Source organism: Diabrotica undecimpunctata, chromosome 6 (genome assembly GCF_040954645.1).
Source record: "Diabrotica undecimpunctata isolate CICGRU chromosome 6, icDiaUnde3, whole genome shotgun sequence".
NCBI lineage: Eukaryota > Metazoa > Arthropoda > Insecta > Coleoptera > Chrysomelidae > Diabrotica > Diabrotica undecimpunctata.
In genome coordinates, this window is record NC_092808.1 from 134,642,585 (window position 1) to 134,665,127 (window position 22,543).

The following is a 22,543-nucleotide window of genomic DNA, read 5'->3' on the forward strand; positions in this document are numbered from 1 at the left end:
AAAAATATTATAGCGGATAAACGTGATTAACTGATAGAGAAATCTTAAACAAGAAGAAAAAGGAGACTATTATTTTAATTTTTATGTTTTAAATTATGGTAGATATAGGATTTATTAAAACGCTTTTAACTTTATGTACATTTATTAGGTATGGCATATAAAAATACTTAAAAATTAATCTATAGTAAAACTTACATAACATTTTTTAGTTTTATTAATTAATACTGTTTTAACATTTCCTGAATATCAATAATACTTTTCCCTTTCGTTTCTGGTATAATTTTATAAGCTATCCATCCACCCAAAATCCCACTAATGCCGTAGATCCACATGCACCAGTGCACGCCAGCATTTTCCACAATAATGGGATAAAGGAAAGTTATTATGAATATTACAACACTCATGACGGTTATGGCAAAAGAGAGTGCCGCAGATGCCAAGTCAGAGGGAAATAGTTCTGTGATGATAGTAATGGGCAGAGGACCTAAACCAATGGCATAGATCAAAAAATATACAATAATGCAAGCAACTGGTAACCACTGTACTTGGGTAACAATACCGAAGTTTTGACTTTTTAAGTAGTAAAATAAACCAAATATTAATATGCATAAACAACAACCCAAATTAGAAATTAGTAAAAGTCCCCTTCTTCCCGTTCTTTCTACAACGAAGGAAGTTAAAAATAAAGACGATACTTGTGTAATTCCAACCACAACTGTCATAGTACCTTCAGAATAGCTGGTACCGGCTTGAGTTAATAAAGGTCCCAAGAATGTTGAGATACTTGTAGCACCAGAAACATATCCCAAAGCTGAGAGAAAAACTGTCAATTTAACTGCAACCAGTGATTCTTTAGTTTTAAATAGAGAGAGCAGAGTTGCAGATGTGATGCTTTTTGTCATTTTTAATGTTTCGTCAATTTTAATATAATCTTTTTCGATTTCTTTGTAAGTTTTATTGCCTCGTAGCCTCATTAACGATTTTCTGCAGTCTTCTCCTTTATTTTTAGATAAATAATATACAGGTGTTTCTGGAGCTAGGCAAAAAAATATTAAAAATGGCACAATCGGCAGCCCGCACCACAAGTTAAAATCTCTAAAATTGAAGTGCGGGCCTATTGCATAAGCATATAAATTTCCGAGAGGGTAAAAGATACTTTTCAGGTACATAAATTTACCTCTGTTGTGATCTTCACAAACCTCTGCTATATACACCTGTAATATTACGGCTACTCCATTTAGAAAAACAGTAAAGATACACCTGTATATTAATAAAAGAACAACGTGGTGGGCAAATCCTTTTCCTAGATAAGTTATAAACATTCCCGCGCCCATGAGCAACAAAAAATATTTTCTTCCGATGAAATCGGCAAATTTTGGAATAATCAAACATCCTATGAGGCCTATTAAGCAAGGCAACGCTGCCAGCAGGGATATTTCGACAGTCGTTATAGGTTTATTTAAAGGATTGAGATCGGTGTCATTTGATAAAAGAGTTGGCAGCACTGGAGACATCCATACCATTGACGTACCGCCAACAAATAACGGTATGGTACCTAAAAATAAAACGAAAATTAATTAATAAATGAAAATATTATTTTTCTTAAAAGAAGATATTTTTGGAACGTGTTTAAAAATAATTTGTTGGCAGTGAGGACAAATCGTTAACCCCATAGCATAAACACGCTTGACAATTAACACTATTTTTAAATTAGAAATTGGAAACACTTTAAAATTATTTAAAATTGTTTATAAACGAATATTTTGAAATGAACAAGGTCGTTGACTTTGAGTCATGAAATATAGAATCTTTTGGTTCAAAGATTCACAAGTATATCAAACAGATGGTTTCTTGCCTCAACTAAGAAGAAGATAAGTACAATCTTAATGTCATCAGCATTGTCATAGAACTCTCAAGACTTAATATTACCTCCCTCGTTACAAATCTGTCTCTAAACCCAACCTGCAGGTTATTTTTATGAATTCTGCCCTGAATTACCCTCAGAAATACTATTAGTACAGGTTTCACGGAGTTAATACTATGATCTCGACACTGATTAGCATTTATTTAACAATAACAATAAAAGGGTTGATTTCAGCCAATTGTCCGGAATTTCTGACTATAGTTTTTTTATGCCAATCAAAACTTATCTACATTAAGTTAATTATCTACGTTAGTTTTAAAACATGTAATAAATAATTGTGTTAAGGCACTTTACTTCGATCCCGAACAACAAAGACATGTTAAGAAGAAAGTTTACGTATTAGACACTGGAGAGCAAATGTATTTAGCATGTTTTTCATGAGGTCTGGTTAACTTGATGGCCAGACTATTATTACTAATCTGCAAGAATATTTATGATCTGTTAGGTAACAACGTATCGAGAATAAAAAAGCTTTCAACTTTAAACCTTTAAAACTTTCACATTGTTCGGTCTGTTCGGTCTGGAGAGGACATAAAAATCGAAACCGATTTTTTTTTCTTACCTAACCTACCCAAATCCATAGACATAATATCCTATCTATAACCCAAATCCACAAACAAATACCTAGAGTGAGCGCAATATAGACCCATTCATCCACTGTGACAGAGAGAGAAGATGCAACGCAGTCCTTCCATCTCTATCTAATGGGCAGGGTTTATTGACCACGTGACCTTCCCACAATCAAACAAAGTGAGATAGCGATTTCATTATAACTTACATGTTTAATGTAACAAGTCGAGTGGTAGCTACGCGGTAATGTTTCTGCTTTTGGACCTGAATAATCGGGGTTCGAATCTTCCACTGATTTTTATTTTTTATATAAATTTAATAATAATCAATATTACGTTTATTAAATATTATTAAATCTATAAGTAATTCTTGCAAATAATAAATGTGGGTATACATCTATAAAAATGATTTATTATAATTATACATTAATAATTAAAACCTTTTTATATGAGAACAAGGATATTCGCAGCAGAATTTTACTTTTATTTCTTTTAATACCTACATAAAATGAAAAAATCGGAAAATTGTTACAAAATAGAAAAAATTCATTCTTATTCTTTCATAATTTTTGTTTTTTCAAATTTACAGCTCTCTAATGCAAATTTATGTATTTATTTATCTTATAAACCTAATATTGATTAGTATTAAATTTATAAAAAAAAAGAAGAAGATATTCGAACCCCAATTATCCAGGTTTAAAAACAGAAAAAATGCCGCGTAGCTATCACCCGACTTGTTACGTCAAACATGTAAGTTATATTTAAGTTGCTACCTCACTTGTGATTGGTAGTGGGAAGGTCACGTGGTCATAAACACCGCCCATTAGAAGGAGATGTAGGGACTCTTTTTTTTCTGTCGCACTGGGGGAACAAATCTATATTGCAGCGCTCAGTCTAGGTATCATGTCTATTAACCAAATGTAATTCAACCTAACCTATCTTTCTTCTTCTTTAAGTGCAGTCTCCCGATCGAAGGTTGGATATCATCATCACTATCTTAACTCTATCTACTGCTGCTCTGAAGAGTTCTATAAAACTGCATTCAACCATGACACTCTCCTTCTTCCTATACTCCTTCCTCCTCTTATCTTTCCCTGTATTATCAGTCTTAGTCGTTCATATCTCTGTCCCCTCATTACGTGTCCCAGATATTGTAACTTTCTTATTTTTATTGTGTTTATTATTTCGCATTCTTTGCCCATTTCTCGCAATACTTCCGTGTTAGTTTTCTTCAGTGTCCATGCTATTCTAAGCATCCTCCTGTAACACCACATTTCAAAGGACTGTAACTTATTTATGTGTTCTTGCTTTAATGTCCAGCTTTCAAGTCCATATTGCAGTATCGAAAACACGTAGCATCTCAATGCTCTTACTCTCAGTTCTAATCTAAGGCCTTTGTTGCAGAGAATTCTTTTCACTTTTACAAACGCATTTTTTGCTATTTCTATCCTGGCTCTTATTTCGGTTGTTTGATCATTATTGTCTGAAATCCAGGTTCCTAGGTATTTGTATTTATCAATCCTTTCTATCGGTACATTTCCCAAATGTATGTTTGTTGGTATATTTGTTTTCTTTGTTATTATCATGTATTTGGTCTTTTTACCTAACCTAACATATCTTTACCAAATCTTATAAAACCGAACTAAATCTTACCAAACCTGACCTAGTCACAGAATACTGTTCATTTGCTATAACTTCGAGTCTCATCCTTTTTGGAACTGATTAATTTTTATTGTTGATATATAGGTAACTAGAAGAGGATCACAATAATTCCGGCAGATTCGTGATCAGCGTCATGAAATTGATCAGAAAACGTAATTTCTAAATACAAATTTATTTATATTTAATCGTCTAACTCAAAAACTGAACGTTTTCGGCTAAAAAGAATGCCATATGGAGTTTTATCACACTTGACTTGATTTATGAAAAATGTTTCAAGATAATCCTTTACCCTTGACTTGATTTATAGAAAAAAAAGTTTTAAGACCACTCTATACTCCATGCTTATCTGCATTTGAGACAAAACTAGACTTAAGTAGCCAGAAACATAAAAATCGAGTATGAGAAAAAATAGTAATGTAAACGCTATTTCACCTATTCTTCTCCTTCTTTCAGTGCCTAACTGTTTCAGATATTGGCATTCATCATGGCCTCTCGTACCTTGTCCACCGCTGTTCAAAACAGTCCAACAGTAGTTGTCACAGTCATATGCGTAAAGTCAGGAGACAGCTCTTTTCTCAACATTTCTTCTTGCAGTCAGCTGTAACAATCCACGTTATCCAAGTTCGTTATTTCACATAAAATGTCCCAAGTACTACAATCACCGTAGCTTTATAGTATTTAATATTTCAGGTTGTGTATACATTCTGCTATGTACTTTCCCATTCAAAATATAGTCTATCGAAGATATTTTCAAAATACGTCTCTACAAAATACAAAATACAGCAACATTTTAAATGTCAAATGCTTCTTAACTGATATCTCTATCAGTGTCCATGCTTATGTTCCGTAGTGAAGTATGGGCAATGTCTAGCATTGAAGTAATCGTTTTTAATTAGTAATTAGGATTTTGTAATTATTGAGGTTAAAGTCTCTACTCTTGAATAATTTCTGCATCCGTATGAAAGCATTTTTAGTCATATTCCTTTTACTAAAATACCTTAATCCTTTTCATCTAGTACCTAAGCGAATATTTCCTCAAAGTTTTGCTTTCATTGAACAAGATAATTTAGAATATGGATCAGCAAAACGTTTCCACGATTGGTTTCATCAATCTTCTGTCATGTGAATTAATTTTTAACATTTCGTTTTTCTTGGCTTGAATTATACTTTGTAGTACTCAGTATGGATTTTTTCTAGCGTATGTAAAGTTGGAATTCTGTTTTATTTTTGCATGTGGGCAAGTTGATAACAATTCTTAAATAAGCGAATTTGTGAACTCTTTTAGTGGTATTTAATTAAAATATGTAAAGTCCAGCACCAGTATGCGGGTGCCTGTTAAAACTATACAATTTATAACTTTTATTTACGTTATTCGCGCTGTTTAGCAGACCGTGAAGGACAAAGGCTTTTTATATTTCTAATTAACAAAATAAATTTGCATTATATATTTCTTTTCTTATCCCCAGCCATTAATTTAGTTTTAGACCATTGTGTAGTACAAATATTAGTCAAAATAGAATATGCAAAAAGTATTGTGCTGCTTGATTCTTGGATAAAATTTAGGCTTTTCGTTTGAGATGGCCAAATTCTGCTTAAATTCTAAAATCTAACACCTATTTATTGCTTCTTTATTATTAAATATTAAATATCATACGATAATTAACTGAAAATTAAAAAAAAAAAATAACACCTATTCATAAAAAATAGTCTGGATTTCTACAAGCATATTCCCTTAGGTTTCTAAGCCATGACGTTCTTCTTCGACCAGGTTCTTTTCTTCTGTATATCTTGCCTTCTATTATTAAATAAAGTATATTATCTCTCTGGGTGATACATAAAATTGCCAAAATATTCCAATTTGCGATTTTTAATTGTTCTAATCACTTTCCTAACTTTCTCATCGGCTGCAAAACAACCTCGTTACGAGTTTTCTAAGAAGTGTATCCGTTAAAGTCCAACCTTTGACACCATATAAAAGAATAAAGAACAAATAACATCTTACTAATCTAATTTTTAGTCTCAAAGTGATATTATTTGCACATAAGATTTGTTTCATCTTAAAGAATGCAGCTATGACCTTCTTTATACGTATTATAATTTCTTAGCTCATTCCCAGTTCTTATTTAGATTACAACCAAGATAAGTGATACACTCGTGGCTCCAAAATCTGCGGAAGTGGTTTGGGCTCACATCGGTCGAACTATTCACAAGCGCCGCAAAGAAGATCAGAATTGCCATGTTGATAGCCAACGTTCGCAACGGACAGGGCACTTGAAGAAGAAGAAGATAAGTGATAATTCTCTTCAGTTGTTCTCCATAAGCTGTTACCACTTCTGATTGTATTGGCAGTTTGCTGACAACCATCACCTTTGTCTTTTTGGTGTTTAGCTTTAGTCCATATCCATATTCATCACACGTTGTAGTAATCCTATTAATCAGATGTTGAGGTTTTTAAAATTATATCAATATTTAGATCAATAATTTTGATACCACATTAAACACTATCTAATGCTTTATTGAAAACGAACTCTGAACATATGTTAAATATTCATGGGGACAAAATTGAACCCTGTCTTAGTCCGTTTACACTATAACCTGAATAATAAATAGTGCTTCTCTGATTCCCAGGTTATTGTATCGTAACTCAAACTATGTGTCGAAGAAATATTTTTAAAACATGGCTTATCAAGTTAATAGTTCGGTAGTTACTACATTTTTATTGTATTGTCACAAAAGTCGACAACAGCGAATCAGTTGGTATATAGCCAGTTTCAGAAATTTCATTAAAAAGATGAAGAAGATATCTTTTAGCGGAACTTTCGAAGAGCTTTATTATTTCACTCGGTATTTCATCCGGTTCCGTCGCTTTTCTGGTGTTTGCTAATCTTATTGTTGGTTCAATTTCATCCATAGGAATGTCAGATCCTGCCACTACTTCCTTAATTTCAAGATCGGGCCTCTCATCATTAAACAGTTTCCAGAAACTCTTTCCATTTGTCTACTTTATACAAATTATTGATAATCAGTTGGCCGTCTCTATCAACGATATTATTTTTATGTTTTTATCATCTCATGGCGCCGTCTCCTTTCGAAGGTTGGCGATCCAAATGGCAATTGTAGTTTTAGAAACTGCTGCGCGAAAGATTTCTGCGGATGAGCGGTCGAACCATCTCCTCAGGTCTTTCAGCCACGAGTTCTGGCGTCTTCCTACTGATCCTTTGCCCTGTACTTTTCCTTCCAGTATAACTTGAAGTAATTCGTATCTTTCGCCTCTCAACACATGACCCAAGTCATGCATTTTCCTCTCTTTGATTATTCTTAGTAATTCTTTTTGTTTACACATGCGACGAAGTACCTCAACATTAGTAACTCTTTGTACCCATGGAATTCTCAACATTCGTCTGTATATATACATCTCAAAGGCATCTATTCTTTTTTCTATTTCAGAGTCCATTGTCCAACTTTCACAGCCATACAGTAAGACAGAAAAAACGTAATATCTGATCATTCGGATTCTAAGCTGCAGACTAAGGTCTGATCTTGTAAAAAATGTTTTCATGCTCATGAATGCTTTCTTTGCTTGTTCTTTTCTTGATAGGATTTCTATTTTTGGATTATACGGACTATTGATATTTGCTCCCAAATATTTTATGGAATTTACCTCTTCTATTATTTGACCCTTGGCATACACATGTACGTTTATTGGTGTCTTTGAAAATACTAAAGTTTTAGTTTTGGAAACGTTTAGATGTAAACCGAACATTTCGCTGTGGTGAACTACCGCATTTATTATATTTTGTAGTTCTTGTGCGTTGCTTGCTATTAAGACGGTATCATCAGCATATCTGATGTTGTCTGGGCTGACACCGTTAATCTTAATTCCGCCTTGGACCTCGTCTAATGCTTCTCTGACTATAGACTCCGAATACAAATTAAACAGTAGCGGTGATAAGACGCAACCCTGTCTCACTCCTTGTCGGATTTGTATATCTTCGGATTTTGTGTGCTCTATTTCAATTGTTGCCGTTTGGTGCCAGTATAGTTCTGAGATAATTCGCAAGTCTTGTTCGTCAATTCCAGTTGTTCTCAGAATTTCGATCACCTTTGGATGGTTAACGCAGTCAAATGCTTTTCCATAGTCAATAAAACATGCATATACGTCTACATTCATGTCTCTGCATCGTTGCGTTAACACATTTAAAGCAAAAAGAGCCTCTCGTGTTCCCAATCCACTTCGAAATCCGGTATGTTTTTATACTGACCCGTTACTTCTATTTTTTATACATATTAAATGCATAAAGTTTTCTCCGTAACTCTTTAACTCATCAACTACTTGTAATTTTTTGTGATTAATAAATTTATGAGAAATTTATTGTAGCATAACCTATAGACTACAACTAAATATTTATTTCATAGTAATGGTTGTACTTATTTTACCCTGCATTACTATATTGCATAATATTATTCATTTAAAAGCCTTGAGCAACTTTACAAGGCACCTGAAGACTGGTTTATTCTACGATTTTTTACAATCTTGTGTCTAGTAAATGTGGTATTTATTGATAGTCAAGTATTTCTAGTCTGTCTGTTCATATTTCATATATTATTATTTAGACCAATCAAAATGGTAAAAAATAAGAATTTTGACGTCAACAGACAACTTTCAGAGATCAGATTTTTAATAATTTTGTCTGCTAAAAGTTTTATTAAAATCTTTGACTTTTATCAACAGTGATCTCTTGAAAAAAAGAAGCTATCTTGGCTTTTAGTTGTGTTTTTTAACCAGCTTCCCGAATATTTTTTGCAATTTAATTTGACCTAAATTCTGCGGAGTTATTGTAAATGTTTATAACCTTAAAAAGTGCTATTTATTATTAAATCCTTTTGTGTACATAAATGTGATTTTTTTAAACTTTTTTCTATAGGTTATTAATATACATAGTATTAATTATTAAAATTGGTACATTCAGTCAAACTATCTGGAGTGACCTAGAAATTAGCTCATTTTTCAAAAAATCTTATAAACAAATTATATTTCGCAAAAACTATTCAACCGATCTGGCCCCCATCTTTTGCGCACAATTCAAACAGTATAAGACCCTCAAAATCAGGTATATTTAAACAAATTTTAAAAAACAATAAAAAAGTTATTAACAATATTCAAAAACAGCGATTTTGTTGTTACTTTTACAATAACTTTTTTGTTTATTAAAATCCGATTTTAATTTAGCGTATCTTATTTTGTGCATCGTTTATTTTGAAGTTGTAGCAACTATAGTACCTACATAAAATTATGTTTTTATTTACTGTATCTTTGTTATTTATTTTAAACGGATAAAATTTTTTAAACGTGGCAGATGTAGAAGAAACTGGTAAACTTTAGAGCTACGTAATAACTCCGTACTCCGCACTCCGACTTCATTTTACAAAGGATATTGTTGGTCAATATCAATACGGAATTACTGCTGGAAAGTCAACTAAACATCAAATTCAAGTACATAAGCAGATTCTAGAAAAGTCACTAGAATATAACATAGATATACACCATCTCTTCGTCGACTTCAAAGCAGCCTATGGCAGTGTGAAAAGAACTGCATTATGTAATGCAATGATAGACTTTGGGATCCCTCCTAAGTTAGTTAAGTTGACCCAACTAACAATGCAAAACGTAAACTCATGCGTTAGAATTGAAGGAGAAATCTCTACTTTCTTTGACATTAATAATGGTCTAAGACAGGGGGACGCGTTGGCGTGTCTCCTCTTTAATATTGCCTTGGAAAAGGCAATCAGCCAATTAAATATTAGAATGAATAGAACTATTTTTAATAGATCGACGCAAATTCTCGCATTCGCTGACGATATAGTTATAGTGGACAGAAGTATGAGAGACATGTAGTAGTAGTAGTAGTAGTAGAGACATGCAGTATTTTACAAGGCTTGCAAACGCGGCAAGTGAATTAGAACTTGTGGTAAACGAGGAAAAAACCACATATATGTTGGTTTCTAAAAACCTCCCAAATATCCAACAGAGAATTCAAATTAGCAACCATACATTTGAGCAAGTCAAAGAATTCACATATCTTGGATCGCTAGTAAACGCAACAAACAAGACAAGCAACGAAATAAAAAGACGCATAGCAATAGCAAACAAAACTGTTCACTGTCTCCAGAAACATTTAAAAAATAAAAATATAAAAAGTGCAGTAAAGCTCAATATATACAAGACCGGTTTTGATATATAGGACTGAAACGTGGACCTTTCAAAATGATGAAAGACTTCTTGGTATTTTTGAGAGAAAAATTCTTAGAAAGATTTTTGGGGTCGTAAATGAAAATGGGTTATGGCATCGAAGATACAACTTTAAACTATATCAGTTATACACCGATCCAGATATTGTGAAATTCATTAAAGTGCAGAGACTTAGATGGGCTGGACACATTGCTAGAATGTCAGATCACGAATATACGAAGAGATTAACATTTTCAAAACCAGAGGGCACAAGAAGCAGAGGACGACCACGAAGGAGATGGATTGATGACGTGGAAGAAGACCTACAGATTCTAAGTGTCAGAAGATGGAGGGAAGTTGCCAGGAATCGACAGGAGTGGCGACTTCTTTGTGAGCAGGCCAAGATACACAACGGATTGTCGAGCCACTTATGATGATGATTAATAACTCTGCATCTCTTCTGATTAAACTCAGGTGCAAATTATAGCGGAACGAAAGGAAACGAAAATGTTGCCTAACATATAGATCATACTCTTCTGCAGATCAGAACAACGCAGAAGGGATCGGTTGGATTGTCAGCTGAGCAATTTTTTCTATGATCTCGCAGAAAACACTACTATTCTATACAAAACAGAAACATAGTTGTTTGTTGCGAAAGGCAGAAACGAAAAAAGCTGAAAAAATAACCAATTGCGTTACGCCTTTGGTTTAGGCTAGGCGTTACTGATGGGATTCTACTTTTAGTAATAAATTACTCACAAACAAATAAAATTTTCCGACGATTTCCACGCTAATATACGGATATTCAGAATTTTCTTCCATTCTCTATATCTGCATTCCATGCTCCGAAAATGGGTGGTCTGTTTAAAGCAATATAAAAGATTCCAAAATCCTTTCATCAAAACAGAATACAACCGTCTCTCGGCGCCAATAAGGCTGGAAATCAACAAGCTGAAGCAAGAACAGTTGAGGCAAGTTACGGAAGCCTTGACTACCGAAACGGTTCAAAATTCTGGAACAAATTTAAAATCCTAACCAAACAAAAAACTTAGCCTCGATCTCATCTCAAAGTTAATAATCATTCATCATCAATAATCCAGAAGAAAAGTCGAGCTTTATGAAAAACTCACTTCATGCCGCACTCGTCTCCTCTAATAACCCAAACTTTAGCGAGCTAGTGGGAGACCTATTCTACTACCCTCCAATACACATGGAGCCCCATGCTCATCCGATGGTGGCACCTATGCTAGAGAACACGGTCAGGAAGGTGTGTAACTTAGGTACAAACATATCTTCTGGCCCTGATGGTATTTACAGATAAAGCCTTAAAAACTCCCAGAGGATAGTATCCTGCTCCTTACAAACATAATCGATGCATGCATCTTGTTAACTATTTTCCTACTTCTCCTCATGGTACCTTCTGCTCATGCTAATTGCTCGCCCCCTCAAAAGCTCCTGCAAAAAAAGAGAGCACCCCTCCTTGAAGAAACGCAAGGTTCTGTATCTGTATCTGTAGCGTAGAGAGGGCGAGTTAAGTTTCACAGCACTTAGGCCACAATTGACCCATCGTGCATCCTCTCAGGGAGCTGTCACCCTTTAGCTCATTGTCCATCCTGCCATTTCTAGGACGGTGGACAAGTCACCAGGAGACATCTCTCTTATGTGTGCAGGTGTGGGCCAGGACTCGCCGAACGCGTACTGTCGTATTAACGATAACTCTGGGCATTCACATAGGACATGCTCTACAGTTTCGTCTTCTCGTTCACACTTCCTACATAGAGGTGTGTCTGCTAGCCCCAGTGCGTGGAGGTGTTTGCTTAGTTGACAATGACCAGTTAAAAAACCAACTGCCAAACGTAGGTTTTTCCTGGTCGTTCCTAAGTACTTCTTTGATGTTGACTCTTCAAGCTTACTTAGTGTTACCCTGGCAAGTTTACATCCTTTCCCTTCTTCCCATCTTTTTACGGTTTGCGTATGGGAGTGACATTTGACAATTTCCGCGATTGTTGTAGTTGAAACGCAAGGTTAAACAAGGTACTAATGTTCAGATTCGATTACGGAACGGAAGAACGTGGAATGGATTAGAATGGAATCGAATCACTTGAATTGCTAACCTGTAAACTTTTCTACTTGTCTGTGCAAACAAAAACAAACAAAAAACAGTAAAGCTCAATGCACATAATGAAAAAAAAACTTAAAGATAAACCGTGTTAACATTGGTTTTATATCCGCTAGGCGTCACAGATGAGATTTTGCTTTTGTTTCTAATAAAGTTTTCTTCGGAATTCCGCGATAATTTGCGGGGAATTTCATTTGAGAAGACAGCATTTCGTTCCGAGGTAAGCGCGGTACTCTTATTGTTGAATTAGATAAAAAGGGGTGTCGGGTGTCAAATTTATATTAAATACTGCAAGATATTAGACAAAAGATTGTAGCAAAATAGATTAGAATTTTAATTTGGTTACTTTTGTGACTTATCAGAGCTTTGAAAACAACATAGAGTAATCTTATCAGGTGAAAGGATTGATTCATTTTAAACCTATCGCATCGCCTATCCCAAACAAATGACATCATTTAAAATAAATATCAACAGTTTCTTGATTGTATATTTAATAATCAATATTACTATTTTTTATCACTATTCTTTCAATGTTAAATATTGATCTAACGATTGCAATTATTACCCAGTTAGTAGACTGTTAGATAAAAAGTTATATTAATAGCTCAAGACAAATCGTATAAAAATGTTGTTAACAATTAAAAAAATCATCAAGATTTAGAAAATAGAAATTAAACGCTTTAACTCTACTAAAATTAAGAGCTTAAATTGTTTCACTAGATTTATTTAAACCTCCTTAAGCGTATAAAAAAAAAGAAAAATAACGGAACACCTGATACACCAGAAATAACATCAGACAAATCAGACATCATTAAGGCAAATATGTAATAGTAATAGAAAACGAACTAAAAGAATCTCTAAACGAAAAACAAGGATTCAGAGACGGAAGATCCTGTAACGATGCGGTATTTATGATTAAACGTATATCTGAGTAATAAATAGATTACATCAAACCAGTTTACCAATGTTTTGTATATTTGTAGAAAATTACTATTGGACATTATAAAACTGATAGATACATAAAAAACAAACCTGAAGAAAAGTTGCAGATAGAAACAAATGAACCAATTAATACAACAACTGGAATTGGAGTCTTAATAAGTCCACTAATATTTAATCAAATGTTAGATTAAAGCACCAAATGGAAAACAATGAAAGATCAAATAATGACATTTAAATACCGGAGAATCAAGTTATCAAATGATAACAATATTGAGATAGAAGTGAGGGAACTAGTGACAAAATTAAACAAAAATAAATAAAATCTTAATTTCTTAAAGGAAAAACATTTTAGAATGAAACAAGGACTAATGAAATAAGGCACACGTGTAAGACAGACAAGATAAATAAGTGAATATACAGAGAAAGGGAGAATCCACTGAGAACGTTAGTGTAAAAAATGGGAAATTTGTTTAAATAACAAGAGAAGAATTTATTTCTAGAGAAATCAAGAAAATTGTGTGTGGTATTATGTGAATCTGTTACAAATTGAAAAACTGTCGTAGTCTTTCATAAGAGATCATCAGCGTATATACCATATTTTTCATTGATTTACTGTCATCGCAAAGATATGAGAAAATATTCTCGATAATATAAAAAGAAAGTAAATAAAAGAACGGAATAAACATAACAAAAACAAAATTCATGTAATAAAAAAAAGACGCATAAACATATTATAGTAAAGCAAGAACGTTAAAAAGGCTTTCCCGACAACACAATCGTTGTTTCTCCCTAACAGGTGCTCAAATATTACCGGCAGAAGTACTTCACGTAATAATTTCAAACTGTAATGTTACAGGTCCGGACGGAAGTACGATAGAAATGTTAAGGTATTTATTTTGATAATACTAATTACCGTACTTTAAGAGAAACACCTACAGACTGATGTCACGCTGAAACCACATGACAAATGAGCTTTAGGATTTGAAAATATAAACATTGAACCTTTCAGAAGGTAGGAATAAAATTTAAAAAATGCACTCGTGTGATCTCCCAGGAACCAACTAAATAAAGTCCATAAATTTTAAGTAGATTCGAATAAAAAACACATGTGCTGCATCGTTTTAGAACGTTAGTGTTGGTAGTTTTCTAATGTTTACTGAAATAACATCTGTTTGGCATAAAAAGTTGTATAAAAATTCTTATTTTTGATATAAATTCTTATAATAAGAGTCAGGAACGCTAATGATGAAGCAAATATTTGAGTTACAAGTGTAAATATCACTCTCAATATACATAAACAACAATTCTCCACACTAAATTCTATACTGAGAATACCAGTTGCCAATATGGACAGATATTGCAAGTTTCAATTAGCACATTTCGTGAAATATCCTGTTATATACACAAAATCACCACTTACACTCACTCTTGGAAAATACGGGTAAATCTTTTTGTGTTCTTACAGCCTCCTGTACTGTAGGTTTTATAATCAAAGCTAAATTTTTAACCTTATACAATATTCATATTAGTTATATCTAAGCTTATGGCCAATCGTTATCCACAAGTTTCTTCTCTTTTTGCAGAATCGACATGTTGCTCTGTCCATTTTCCATTTTACAGAGATGATATCTGAGTAAGCAGTGTCCAGTGAGAACATATTTAATTACTCCTACAAAGGAGTACTAGATCTTTCAGTAATTAGATTACAAGCAATCTCGTCATCAGCAATGCCTATAAGCCGTGCCAATTATAACAAAGGCAAGATGTATTGTGCTTGGCCAGTTGCTTAAGAGACTGTTTCTAATACCAAGCTATTATAGACCATAAGCTGTAGACCTTAGAATCTTTAGTGCAGCTTGGTTGCCAGAGACAATAACTATTTTTGTACTTTGGAACCTTGTTGTGCATTACCAGTTGCTTAAGAGCTGTTAGCAATTCCAAGATAAAACAGACTCACAAGTTCCAGACTTTAGAGTCGTTAGTGTAGCTTGGTCAAATTTTGGCCGAATTTGGTCATTCTTCAAGCATTTTTAAGCACAATCTACTGCTAATAATTCTGCTTGAAATATTGTAGGAGGGTAAAGAGGGCTATTGATATCTAGCCTAGTATTAGAACCATTAACCTCTAATACTATTTTTTCCATGTGTATTTTTATTCATCAGCATAATCTCTTGCATCAGCTCTTGTGAGTTGAGCAAACTCGTTTTGTATTCGCCCACCCTTGTTTATTTGACCCATTATTTAGTAAGTTCTCAAAAATTGTTTTATACCTAATAATAATTTCTGTGGGTACCTTCATGAATTACTTTAATTGCTAACACACTCATTTAGGCGATCCTCCTTACATGTATCTATAGTGGAGTAACGGATGCATTCGACCGTTACTTGATGCAAATTCATTTTATATAACAATAACACACTGAAAACCTTTTCAAAACTTCCACAAAATTTATTTCCACAAAGAAAGAGCACTTACACACTTACAAACTTAAATGTGGCGACTGCCCAAAAACTTACATCGGTCAAACTGGTAGAACTTTTAACAAACGTCTAGCAGAACATAAAAGGGCTTTCAATAATAGAAAAACAGATTCTACGTACGCACTTCACCTTCTAGATCATAATCATTCTTTTAATGACGAATTTCAAATTCTTCACATCCAAAATAAAGGCCTTAAGATATCTTTAATAAAATCTATGGAAATTAATAAATTAAAAACTACAAACATAATTCTGAATGTTTAACCCGACAGTTCTCCCCTCCTCAACCTATTCTGTTAAAGACTATAAATTGTAAATACATACCAAAAATAGATCACTTGAGAAAGGCACTCTGCCGAAACAGCTATAGTTATAAGATATTCTAATAAATGTTGTGGAAGTTTTGAAAACAAAAGTTTTCATTGTTTTGTTATATAGTGGAATAAGATCTAACATAACCGCTAAAGCTGCAATGGGATACAATCTATCTTGCACCTGTGATTCCAACGGGTAGGCTTGCTGATGGGATTTAAATTTTTGTGTCCGGAAACTCTTCTTTCCTGTAATATCGTTTGATCTTCGGTATAATTCTCGGTTTAAAATAAACGCTTTGCGCTTTACGTTAGACAACTATTTAGTTAAATACTGTTTACGCATTTTAGCAAACATGTTTAGAAACATGTAATATAAGAGTGATAATGTAGTAATAATATAATTAAGAGTAACATGTGTCAAACACAGTGCCCTATTAAATATTCTACAAAAAAAGTATTAGACTCTCAAGTTCTAAAAATCATTCAGTACCTATATGAACATAAATTAGCCACTACAGTTTGAAAACACAATAACAAACGCTGTTCCAATTAATCAGGGCAGAGTGAGATAGGAGGCTCAGAAGATGATTTAAAAGTGAATGGTAAATTAATAAATAACTTATAAATTCTAATTGCAGAGACTCCTGAAGGCCTACAGAGCCTGCTTGACAAGATATCAGTTAAAGTAGATCTATTGGGCCTAAAAATCAACACCGCAACAACGAAGATATTGGTGGTACACCGGAATCCGAACCAACCAGTGCGGATAAATGCTGGATAAGTGAAGATCTAAGTTCAAACTTAGAAATCCGATCTCGAATTGAAATGGTCAAGGCAAACTTTTTGTAAATGCGAAGCCTCTTATGCGATAGGTCACACCATCAACTTGGAAGTTCTCCACCAAGTGAGCAGAGAACGTGAGCTCATTGAAATCTTTTACATCATTTTTCTACAGTTCGTAATCAGAGTGTAAGATTGAGGGAAAACGTAGACCAGGGTGAAAACAGTGCTTCTAGCTTAAAAACATATGAGATTAGACGGGCGTGAGCTCGAAAGATTTGATGGAAAAGGCTCAAAATAAAGAAGAATTTGCCAAAATGGTGGCCTATTTTTGAGATGTAACTCGAAAAAGAAGAAGAGTAACTTGATTTAGTTCCAACCGGCCGTTATAAAGTTGTGATACGCTTTTCGAAGGCTCTAATAAATCGACATTTTCATGTAATACTGTGTTTTATATAGTAAACCAAGACAAATATCCCATTTCAGTTTTTAAACACCTTTTATTTTGATAATATAAAAAGTCCAGAGGGTACAACATTGCAAATAGTATTGAAAAAATAAATAAGATAAGATCGATCTCCAATACTTTTTTATTTTTAAGTGTATGGTAAATAAAACAGTTTCTAATAACACTACATGTACAACTCATTAAGCTTTTTGACACTATTAACATCTAAGAGAACTAACCTAACCTTTTAAAAGGAGAAAGTTAATTATATTAGGCATAGAAACACATCCAAACTGTGCCGCTAAAAATCTAGACAGCGAAAAAGATATTGATATCATGTTGAAGTAATAAAGGAACGTTGCAATAAAAACAAACATATTAATAATGTATATAAAATTATTCAAAATATTGTCGTAATACACAAGATTTTATCAGAGAAAATTATTATACTCAAATCAAATTTTCAAGTATTTACAATAATAAATATTTATCAGTCATTAATATATCCATTTATTAAGATATTACTTAATAATCTCAGCACATACCAAATTTTAGGTATGGAACATATAATTTTAAATTTGATTTTCGCGCCGTTCAATTAGTTCCGTTTTAATTTGTAGATGGTGCTGAATTGGTGTCACGGCAATTATAGTTTCATGAACTATCTATTTTTTACTACCTGTAACTACTACATAATGTATAGGGAAATGGTAGTGTTTTGTGGTTTGAATATTTCCTCCTTTCATCTGCATATTAAGACGCGAATTTTATGCGCAACTGGCAAAAGTACCTACGTGTTCGGCATTAATGTACGATATAGTATTACGTATTTCATGTTGCTATTTCAAGTATACGAGTAAGGAGAGTCGGGCAATTAAATTCCTTCACTACCAGTGTTAATTTAACCAAATCAAACAAAATTACTGCTAATATATTTTAAAATTGTATATATTATATCAGAGTCTAGAGGCACGGAAGAGGATAACATTTATTAAATAAAAATTCCTAATTTGTTAGTCATGAATAATAAAACTGTTGCCGAAACTAACGCTCTAACATTTATTAAGGAATGTTTAACAATGTTGTAAATAATAATTATTGGCGAAAGTACAAACAAAATTTTATAAAACGAAAACGCGTTCACAAACAAAACTGCAAACAACTTGTACACAAAGATTGGTGGCACTAAAATATTCAAAATTTTTACTTGAATTTGATTAATTATTCGTTAAACATAAAAGAACTTGTGCCTTGTATATGCTTTCTAAATATAACTTATAAGAGATTATGAATGTCACACCCAAATAATCGAACTAATCTATAGACTAATGTCTAAATAGTTAAAATCAACAGACTTTCCACGATAATAAATCAAAATTTTACCAAGTAGTTTGAATAAGATAAGAACAACTGTCACTGTAAAATGTATAGTTAAAGCAATAGTCGATTAAGTGGTAAGTTCCACAAATTTTGAAAAATTTACTAGCAATCAAAGACGCCAAAGTATAAGAAACAATTATCAATAAAGAAATTTAATTTTCACTGTCTTGATTTCAACCTTAATGTCAATTTACCTTAACTTACATTATCTGTGGTCAAGATATTGGTAATATGGGACTGAAAGTAACAAAATAAAATGACAACCAGTTGTAAACCGGCGAAGAAATCATACAACTGACAGATATGAACTGATAGAAAATATTAGAGCTGAGTTTTCGATTAGAAAAAAGGCAAGCGTCTGTGTTTAAAAGTGATAGTCATGAAACTGCAATAAAACATCAGAATCCTCATGTCTTTTACAGATTTTGAAATTTACTCAAGGTAAAAAGTAGCCTTGCAAAAAAGGATATCTCCTATCAAAAACAACAAAAACCTGTGGTTAAAAATAAAAATTACTAGTCATTAAACCAATTTACAATAAGTTAATAGAGATAAAAATGAAAGTAATTCCTCCACTTATCATTTTACTACATTGACAAAATTTATGAAAAACGATTGTTTACGTTTCAAAATGATTTCTATGTTGATCTTTTATTATTTGTTCAAGTGTGTGACCCACAATGATAACATTGCATTAGGTCAAAAATTTCCTTTCATAAATTTGTATTGAAACATCTTTACAAATAAAACAAATCATGTAGAATCGTATACTAGTTAAGTATAAATCCCTTACATTTTTCTAATTTGCAAGCAATATTACAAAATTCCAGTTAAGTAAAAACTATTGTTTTAAAGATCGTTTATATTTTTATATAAAACCAAAAAAGACAGACTAACTTTTCTTCGAAATCAGATTTTTAGCTGACAAAACAAAATTATTCTCATGATGATTGCCGACTTTTAGCAAAAATTATTAGATAGGTATATACATAGGTATTCAACTAAAACGATTTAAATTGTGTTTTTGAATAAAAAAAATATAATAAAAAAATCAGATGCATGGTGAGAAGTCGTCAACAAAGTGCAAACATTTTACACTCTCTTTAAAAAGAAGAATTTTATATAAAAAATAAGCTTATACAAATGTACACAGAACAAATTATAGAAAAGACATGTGACCAAAAATCAAAACCATGACAACTTTCTTGTTAAATCAATGAACTAGTTAATTGAATCTCAAAAAATGAAGTTATAACCTTGAGAGCTATCTATGAAGCCGATGCCGTCCCTGACAACACCTTCCTAACCTATAAGCTACAAGTGAAAGGAACAAGATTCTATTAGACAAATCTAAATTGTTTTTAAAATTTTCAACAAAATTTGTATATATATATATATATATATATATATATATATATATATATATATATATATATATATATATATATAATAATTATTTTTACGGAGGTTATGTGTGTTCTAAATAATTGAAATTAGAGTAACAGTGAAATAAAATATTAGTGCTATAAAATTACTGGTATAATTTGTATTTTATTAAAGTCATCATGATTTTTTAAAGTTGTTAGTGTACATAAAGTTTAAATATTTTCGATTTTGTGATAAAATCATTGCGTGACTAAAGTAGGTATTATACGTTAATATCTAATTTTAGCTTTTCTTTATAAGAAAAAATCAATAAAACCTTGTCGTATTTCACATAAACGGATAACATAACCTATAACCTTATTTTTTAAACGAACAATTCAGTGAAAACTTTTTAAAAACAGTCGAGAAAGAACACCATTGTACACATATGAATCCTAATATTCACTCAGGTAATAACACAAACCGGTTGGTTGATGTCGTAAACTTCACCCCGACGGCCCGACTGGCCCGACCGGGCCGACGTAAAACCAAACACATACGACTGTTAACGAATAAATAAATACTGTTTAATAAAAATATAAATTGAAAATTACTCACCTGATAACACTGTAAAGTACAAAAACAAAGTATCAGGCTTTTTGGGAGCCTCATCCTGAACAGTCATCCCGACGGCGGCCTCATTCTTACTATTAATGTTATTAATTTCTTCCTCTTGATTCATATCGTCTAGATTTGACGTAGAAGCGCAACTGAATAATTTAGTGGGCCTACATTTTTTTTAACCAGCTATTACACTAGTTAAATCCAAAATAAACTGTTGACATTGTGTGTTTGTCTGGTACAATCAAACTTGATAAAAAACCCAAAGAATTATCTACTGAAAGTGTAAGTTTTACACAGAGCATTATCGCATTTGTTTTTTATATATATACAGGTTTTGTACGAGTTAATTTATGATTTTTTTATAACATAGAAAGTTTGCTCCTTTATCATTAAGGCTGTTATGTAGTGATCTATAAATATGACAGTGTAGGAGAATTCGTTGACCCGGAAACATCACTATTGCAAAAGCACACTACAATCTGATGAAAAATTGTGTTACGAGATTATTTATTTGCTTTACAAGGACAGTTTTCTATTTTTAGTTGCTTGTATAGATACCACATGTCAATTTTAAAATGACTCATTTAAATACCCGCTAGTAAATATATTAGGTAAGTTTTGAAGAAAAAAGTGGTATTTCAATATTAGGGGAGATCGGTGGCACTTTTATTGGGTCATTTATGCTTATATACGTTGGCAAACGAAAGTAAGAAGCAAAGCGATTTAAGTAAGCCGTGGAACATTTAAAGTAAAAGTATAAGTGAAAGTAAAAGCCTCAGACCTCCCACCATTAAGCAGGTTTGATACATGATACTGGGGGTACGAAAAAGTAGAGGAATAAATTTGTGTTAGAAATATTTTACTGCGATTGTGAACGTTAGTGTACTGCGTACTTAGTGATCACTTCGAACAATAGTGATTATGAGAAAGCGCTGTAACAAATCAATATACTAAATAGCTGCCACATCTGTATCTACGAAACGTGAATGTTACCTGTGCTATTCATCTAAATCTTGTATTTTCTGGAGTCTTTATTTGATTGCGCCAGAAATATGTGATCTACATATTTGGTTCTTAGTGTAGTAACCCATTTTCCTTAATCTGCAGTTACGTTTCTTGTTTATATTTTGCTTATTGAACTTAAACCAGATGTTCTCCATTCTTCTTCTTCATGTAACATATCCTTTCAGAACATTGGTTACCATCACAGCTATCTTAATTTTATTCACTGCCGCCCTAAATAGCATGCTTGTGTCAATACCATACCAATCTCGCAAGTTCTTCAACCATGAAGTCTTTCTTCGTCCGGGACTGCGTTTGCCTGCTATTTTCTCCTGCATAATATTTTGTAGCAATACCCAAATTACTCCAGCCTTCTCTTCTTGATTATTTTTATAATCTCAGTAGTCTTGCTAAGACTTTCTAGTATTGTGGAGTTTCAAATCTTCTCCACCAAAGAAACTCTTAAAATTCTTCTATAGCATCACATTTCGAAAGTCTCAAGGCGATTTAGATCATTTTTATTTATTTGTTTTAATTCTTTGTGAATCTTTGCTGCATTTACTATTGCCTTCCATGTTTTTAGGTCCTATTGTCTCACTCCCGTTTTCTCCAGATCCTGTCTGATTGAATCTTTTCATCTTTTTCTAGGCCGTCCTACAGATCTTCTCCTATTTGGTCTTTCCCAAAATACGTTGTTTATAAG

At 32.7% G+C, this 22,543-nt stretch overlaps 2 protein-coding genes across 3 annotated transcripts in view; one reads left to right on the forward strand and one right to left on the reverse strand.

Annotated features, from left to right (window-relative positions):
• The window catches only part of sprt (PDZ domain-containing protein sprite), a 306,461-nt gene that overhangs the window by 133,472 nt on the left and 150,446 nt on the right, over positions 1–22,543 (forward strand). The window lies entirely within an intron of this gene.
• Positions 124–21,419, reverse strand: LOC140443932 (facilitated trehalose transporter Tret1-like). Its single transcript, XM_072535450.1, has 2 exons — positions 20,833–21,419; positions 124–1,555 (listed from the first exon to the last, which is right to left on the reverse strand). The coding sequence occupies exons 1-2, from the start codon at positions 20,954–20,956 to the stop codon at positions 219–221; spliced, it is 1,461 nt and encodes a 486-aa protein (XP_072391551.1). The 5' UTR covers positions 20,957–21,419; the 3' UTR covers positions 124–218.